General features: G+C 32.6%; 1 protein-coding gene across 1 annotated transcript; it reads right to left on the bottom strand.

Annotated features, from left to right (window-relative positions):
* Nucleotides 1-292: 292 nt before the first annotated feature.
* LOC116133499 (serine/threonine-protein kinase SRK2A) lies at nucleotides 293-4881 on the bottom strand. The gene is made up of 9 exons (XM_031419200.1): nucleotides 4375-4881; nucleotides 4116-4190; nucleotides 3728-3829; nucleotides 3172-3225; nucleotides 2990-3082; nucleotides 2801-2893; nucleotides 1917-2021; nucleotides 1729-1827; nucleotides 293-870 (listed from the first exon to the last, which is right to left on the bottom strand). The coding sequence occupies exons 1-9, from the start codon at nucleotides 4492-4494 to the stop codon at nucleotides 556-558; spliced, it is 1056 nt and encodes a 351-aa protein (XP_031275060.1). The 5' UTR covers nucleotides 4495-4881; the 3' UTR covers nucleotides 293-555.
* Between the last annotated feature and the right edge of the window lie 2378 nt (nucleotides 4882-7259).

The following is a 7259-nucleotide window of genomic DNA, read 5'->3' as shown; positions in this document are numbered from 1 at the left end:
AATAAGAAATCAAGTAATATTAAAATTAAATAAGAAATCTTTATACTACTGAAACAATTAATTGAAATCTTATTATATACTACTAAAACGTGAATTATAAAATAAAAAATAAAAATAATTTTTTTCTAACACTACTTCTATTAAGTTATAATATACACCGTTATTAAGTTATATATATAAGGTTGAAACTCCATACAAATCAACCACTTTATTCTTACATGAACGCCATCTACTTTTCACTATTAACTAAAATCATACAAAACCCTTCAATTTTATGATGCTAAATCTAAAGTTTAACTCACTCAAAACTCTCACAATTAACTTCAAATCCTAATGCTTCCCAACGTCAAGTTCCAACACACACTAATCACTTCTTACAAATAAAGGACTCAAACTTCATGCTCAATACACACCTAATTTACAAACATTTATTGAACACAAGATCCTAAACAACTGGCTATTTATACGTACATGAAACCATGCTATAAGTACCAAGTATTCCGAACTCAAAATTCCGGACCGTCGATCATTGGAAGGGTGATAAAGTTAATCCTTTCAACTAACATTAACTTCTCCACTTGCTTGCGCCTCCTTGACTCTCTTCTCATACTCGTCTTCTTCCTCGGCATCAGTGTCTTCTTCCTTCTCGTCACCTTCTTCTTCTCCTCCCCAGCCAAAGCCTCCGATGCATCGGGACACTGGAGGTGGAACTTTGGCTTCGTCAACAATTTTCATTATTTCTTCTACGGTTTGGAGGGAGAAAGTTGGGTTTTCTTTTCGGTAGTAGATCGCTTGAGCTGGCTCTGTTAGTTCCCTTGGCAGGTTCTTTAGAAACCATGGATGGTTCTTGATCTCTTTAATGGAGATTCTCTGTAAAACGAAGATGGTTCTAACAGTTTAAGTTTTCCATACATAAGAAAGTGCATGATAATAGATATAGCATCCTGAAGACGCTAATGAAACTGAAGGAAGTGAGCTTCGTATCATCTATAAAGGACTCATTTATTATGCTGAAATGGCCCAAACACTCCATCCCCACAATGATTTTATACTGTAAAAAGAGCAATATATACAGTACATACCGATGAGCTACTTAGAGCTCATCCACCAAGCTGCCAAAACAAACATGCAAATTGGTTGGATATCAGGATCCCTAAGTTCAGTAGATGGTGAAAGACCATAAAACCCAAGCATTTTGCCGGTTGCTGGAGGTCCAAACATTGACCATATTGTCGAGGTCCAAACATTGACCATATTGTCGAGGTCCAAACATTGACCATATTGTCCCTCAAAACCTTGGTTGAGGGAAGGAAAACTCACTTCTAGTTCACACTACAGCCCCCCAATCTCACGGCACAGCTTTCTGCTGGCCATAACTACAGGGTGTCAAACTAATCTAGACATGTGCACAACCCCACCAAAAAAATTAACAATATTTAATATAACCTAAACATCAAATGATGCCTCAACTTTTGACTAGATAAGGGTATCTAAGGTTTCAAGTTAACTCCCACGTTAAATATAGACATAGTCAGACTTTGCTGTCCTCTAATTTTTCTCTTTACTAATATTATTGTCTTCAAAATTGAAACTTTTGAAACCTCTAGGTTGCCAATAGTATGTCATAGACTCTGCACCAAAGCTACAGAGCAACACCATTATGAGTGGTTACTCTAAAAGCAAACTAAGATTCTTATAGAAAACAAAGCGACTTAGCATCATACATACCCTGGCTGGATTTGCAACAAATATGTGAGAAAGAAGATTTTTACAATCTTGAGATATGTGAACATAATCAGGAATCTTGTATTGTACAGCCATTATTCTCTGCAGAAGAACAACGGTAAGGATATCAAATGCAGCAAAACAATAGACAGCTAACGGAATAGGTGGGAGACTTATAAGAAGTATCTTACATTAATAGTTTTCCTGAAATTCTTTGGATCTTCCTGGTCTTCAAATGGGTATGCTCCCACCAGCATAACGTAAAGAGTCACTCCACATGACCATACATCTGCCAACTGAACAAACACAAATTAATATTAAACTGAACTGAACTTGCAACATGAAAGTTTTCAAAGACTTCTACAGTGAAGACCAAATATTTAAATGTTTCATGCAAGTTGTTATTCTCAGGTCAATGATTGTCTGTCCTGAAAAACAATAGGGCAATCAACCTTCACATACTTCAAATCGATACTTTAAGTGACAAAAAGAAAAGACAGCGTATGTTAAGAGCAATACCAAATCCACAAGCATAGAAGAACACCAAAGAGTGAAAGACATAAGATAAAAATAGGATTTATCGCCCTAAATCTGGTAAGCCAGATACATGATTAGCAATAGTTTTATACCAATGATCTCTATCTTGTATATCATCTATCTTGGCCAATCAGAAAACCAAAGACGGAGCTGGCCTTCTCAAATCACTCAGACAGAACATGAGTGATAGGAATAAACGAATTATGCTAAAATTGATGAATAATGGTGTCAAGCTGCAATAAACCACCATCTTGATAAATTCAAACTCAACAGTACATGAAAAACCTAAATCTGGAAATAACTCTTTGACCCAGAAGACAAGAAAAATTTGCTAAATATGTCTAAAATTTCGAAACTCATCATCCCAAAATTACTACTAGGCAGTCAATGGCATACTGTAAAGTGATCCAAAATCCTCATCCATATAGCTTGTGTAAATCAGAACCAAACTGGAGTCATCAGTCACAATATAACTGAATCATTTGCTCAGTGTTAATAAAATATGAATATGTCCTACGGCAGAGATGAACAAAATTACCTTGCCATCATATTCTCGGCGAGAAAGAACCTCAGGTGCAATATATGCTGGTGTACCAACAGTTGATTTGGGCCTTGAATGCAACAAAGATGACTACACAAATAAAGCATATCAAAGGATAAAAAAAGTCACAATCACTTCAGAAAACTAAATAAAGCTTATGAGACTGAGTTGCTCAACTAATCAAACCTTAGAGTAACCAAAATCACAGATTTTCAGGCGTGGTGCTGGGCTTCCATCCAACAAAGTATTTTCCAGTTTCAAATCTCTATGGCATATTTGCTGCAAAGAAGAAATAAGTAAAATACAATAAATTAACCAACCAATAAAAAGTATATGTATATGTTTCAGGTATTTTAAAGTCACTTTACCATTGAATGACAGTAGCTAACTCCTGAGATAAGCTGCTGGAAAAAATATCTGGCCTGGACATATAAAAATGTGCAACAACATCAAGAAAAGAGAACTTAAAAAAACTACCAATAATTGGTGCTAGAAAACGAAAGAACTCAGACAATCATATCAACAAATTACAATAATCACTTCTTTCATACTTGCATTCCTATCCAACTAAAGAAAGGGATGAACAAGGAGAAGATCATTGCAACTAAATTAACTTCATCAGGCTTAAGGCCGTGGACCTTTTTAAATCTTATCTGTCCTTCGAAATTAAAACAAAGCAAACCTCTCCAACCCTGACGTGATCAAGATTTATCCTAAGGCTCTACTACAACTACAAGAGATCTTACTAACTAGCTAGTTGGTATCCACTTCTTTCTTTGTATGCAGGTTACCAAACAAGTTTTTGCTTTCTTATTCCCAATCACATTTTCTTGGCAGCCAACCATAGCATAACAATCAGAGATGATAATACAAATCCAAGTTAGGAAAAAGAAAGCTCAATAGTAAGCAATCAAAGTATCAAACCTCATCTTCACTGAATCTTCCCGCATTGCAAATTCTCTCAAATAGCTCACCACCAGCTGCATACTCCATAACAATCGCCAAATGTGTTGGAGTCAAAACCACCTGCAAACTCAAATATCCATTAGATCGTTAGGGAAATAGTAACAGTAACGTTACTGAACTGCTTCGACAGTTGTAACATGCTAAATCATAGTCACATCCTCACTACATGACATCCACTCTATGTTACAAGTAAAATACTGCAAGCTCTAATAAACACTATATTCCAGTAACATTACCGTGACGCAATCAAATTACAGTCTTTTACACAAAAATTAAATTAAATCAATCCAAAACAAACCCAAAAGAAAATTAAACTAAAAAAAAAAAAAAATACACTAAAACTGACCTCCTTGAAGCGAATAATATTAGGGTGGCGAAGCGATCTGTGGTTAATAATCTCCCGGGCCACATTCTCATCAATCTAAAACCCACAAATTAAAAACAAAACCCATTAACAAACAAACTAGAAACTAAAACTTTGCCACACAGAATTTCATTTTCCGGGAAAATTTTCCCCCTTTAATTTTAAAAACAAAGTGAAATTCACCAAAACAAACACAAAAAATCAACATGCATGCATAAATCAAAATGTGAAGTAAAAAAACCTTGTGGCCACGCTCGATGTACTTCATGGCAACAAGCTCTTTGGTGTTCTTGTTCCTCATGAGCCTGGCCACACCAAAATTCCCAGCTCCTATGTCCTTCACGAGCTCATACTTCTCCATTTTTGGACTCACTAACTCACTCACAGGGTAGAATTTTGTACAAAATTATTTGTGTGCAAGAATCAAGTGGTTGTAAAATGAAAAAGATTGAAACTTTGGGGTGAATGTATAGAAATCTGAGGATCAGGGAAGTGGGGTGTGAAATTCAAAGGTGGGATTTGAGTTTGGAGAGATTTGAAGGAAAGAAAGGAATCCAAAGGTGAGTGAGGGAGGGAGGGAATTGTTGTGGGTGGTTTTCGAAAGTGTTTTTGTAAACGAAAAAGAGTGAAATGGAGAGAAAAAGGAAACAGAGTGGAAAGAGAGGAGAGAAAAGTGAGAATCTTTTGGTCTGATTCACTGTAAAAGAAAGAGTGGAGGTGGAATTCAAAGGAAAGGAAAGGAAAATGAGTTACAAATTGAGCTGAGAAAGAAATGAAGTATTATTGGATATTTTACTCTATTTAGGTGTACCTTTTTTGGGATGTTTTTATATGGTGCGGGCGACCTCGTTTAGCTTAACATGAGCCTCATCTTCATCAATGATTTTAGGGTTTTTATAATAAAATCCTGTATGTTTTGCATTTTTATAGTGAGCATCTGCTGTTTCTGAAAGGTGACCCTAACTCTCGTGTTTTTGGTCTTTTTTGTAGCAAACATTCGTTGGTTTCATAAATGCAACCTTAACTCCCATGTTCAACAAACTGTAAGGTTATTCTATTTAAGTTTTAAGGAAATGATGTTTTTACTATTCACCCAAATACAATTAATCTACCATTCAAAATCTATCAAGTATTAAGAGGTTAATATATTTTTTAGAGATTGAATTGATAAAATTGTTGATAAATTTAATGGTTGAATTAATGACATCTCTTAAACTAATGTGCTTACTATAAAAACGCCAAACACATGGAATTTAGTACTAAAAAACCATGATTTTATGATTAGATAACATATACTATATATCTCATGCTACGATTTGCACGCACTAGCCACACTGTGTGTTGTGGGTTCAATTGAACCCACTCAACTTTTTAAAAATTTAAAACAAGTATTAATATTTTATAGATTTTACAATTTTAACCCTATTTAACTTCATGTTGACCCCACAAAATGAATTATTAATTAATATTTTTTAAACTTTTTTTCTCTTCTTCGTTTCCTCTCCTTTTCTCTCATATTATATTTTTATTGATAATTATTTTATAGCATTTTAATAATATTACGAAAACCTTATCTACAACATTTTAAGAATGTTATAGATTACAAATCTATAACATTTTAAGAATGTTACAAAAAAGTAAGCTATAACAATTTTAGAATGTTATGAAAAACTAATTTATAGTATTTACAAAGTGTTAGCTAATATCATTTGTAACTACAAACAAGAATTATAATGTACTCAATAATAAAATTTAAATAATTATTAATAACATGCAAAAAGTGTTACCAAAGCCTCATTTTTTTAGTAACACAGATTGTAACAGTATGCTAAAAAATGCTACCATTTATCTATGGTACCACTTTTCGCATGTTACCGTGGAACAATTTTGTTTTAGTGGTTGGATACTTATATTCTTGATATGCGCTCTAATAATGTTTTTTGACATTAAATGAAATAAGTGCTCTTACTGAAAAGTTGATTCAAACAAAGAAGAACGTGGTATATCACTTAGTTTATTTACCTATGAAATTAGTATTCATATTACTTGTTGCAATTGCAAGTGTTGAAAGAGTATTTTCTGCAATGAAGATTGTGAAAAATTGACTACAAAATCAAATGGGAGATCAATTATTAAATTATTGTCTTATTACATATATTGAGAGAGAGATATTTGATGGAATTGTCAATGAAAACAATTATGCAATGTTTTAGGAATATGAAAAATTATCGAAGACAATTGTAGAATTGATAATTTGGTATATATAACTTTTAAAAATACATTTTTATGCTTATTACGTTAGTATATATTTTATTATAAATTTATCAACTTTGATGTTTTGAACCCACTGACTCAAAATCCTGGCTACATCCCTGACGATTTGCATTTTTAAAAGACAATAGTGGTATATATATAAATTAATTATACAACCGTTTCGTTTCACTCTAATATGAAAATCTTGTATGTTTGATATATCACATGTTTTTATTTGTTTAATTTATCTTAAATTCAAAGTCATCCAATTATATTTGTAACATAATGTTTATAAAAGAAAGTTTGTATATGTAATCAAGGGTGGACCAAGAGGCTACAACCATTAAGGCTTACGGTCTCATGTTTAAATCCATCCAGCTCCCGAGATTTAAGCGGATGATCATGGCGGTAGGATGTTATACTAATCACTTATAGGGATTAGTCAAGATACGCGCAAGCTGGCATGGACATCTTGTCAAAAAAAAAAAAAAAAAAACTACATCCAACTTTTTAGTAAAAAGAAAATTAAGTTTATAATTTTTTTAATAATAAAAAAAATTTATTAATCATTATAATTCTTTTTTTAATAATATAAAAAAAATTATTAATCATTATAATTCTTGAATTCCTCTCTTCTTATTTTAAATGGTCATCTTCTACTAAATTTTATCTTATTTCCACACCATTCTTCGTCTATTTTTAAATATTCTTTGTTTATTTTCTTTCTTTAATAATGCTATCTCATATTAACAATATTAGTAATTTTTTGTATACATATTTATACATTTTGTCACCCCTCTCAAAAATAATTTTCTGATTTTGTCCTTAAAAGTTTAATTATTCTTTTAAAAAATATATATTCTTGTAAACCCC

This window comes from Pistacia vera, unplaced genomic scaffold (assembly GCF_008641045.1).
Source record: "Pistacia vera cultivar Batoury unplaced genomic scaffold, PisVer_v2 Contig270, whole genome shotgun sequence".
In the NCBI taxonomy this organism is placed as follows: Eukaryota; Viridiplantae; Streptophyta; class Magnoliopsida; order Sapindales; family Anacardiaceae; genus Pistacia; species Pistacia vera.
The sequence above is the reverse complement of the archived record's forward strand: the minus strand, read 5'-3'. Positions and strand labels throughout refer to the sequence as shown.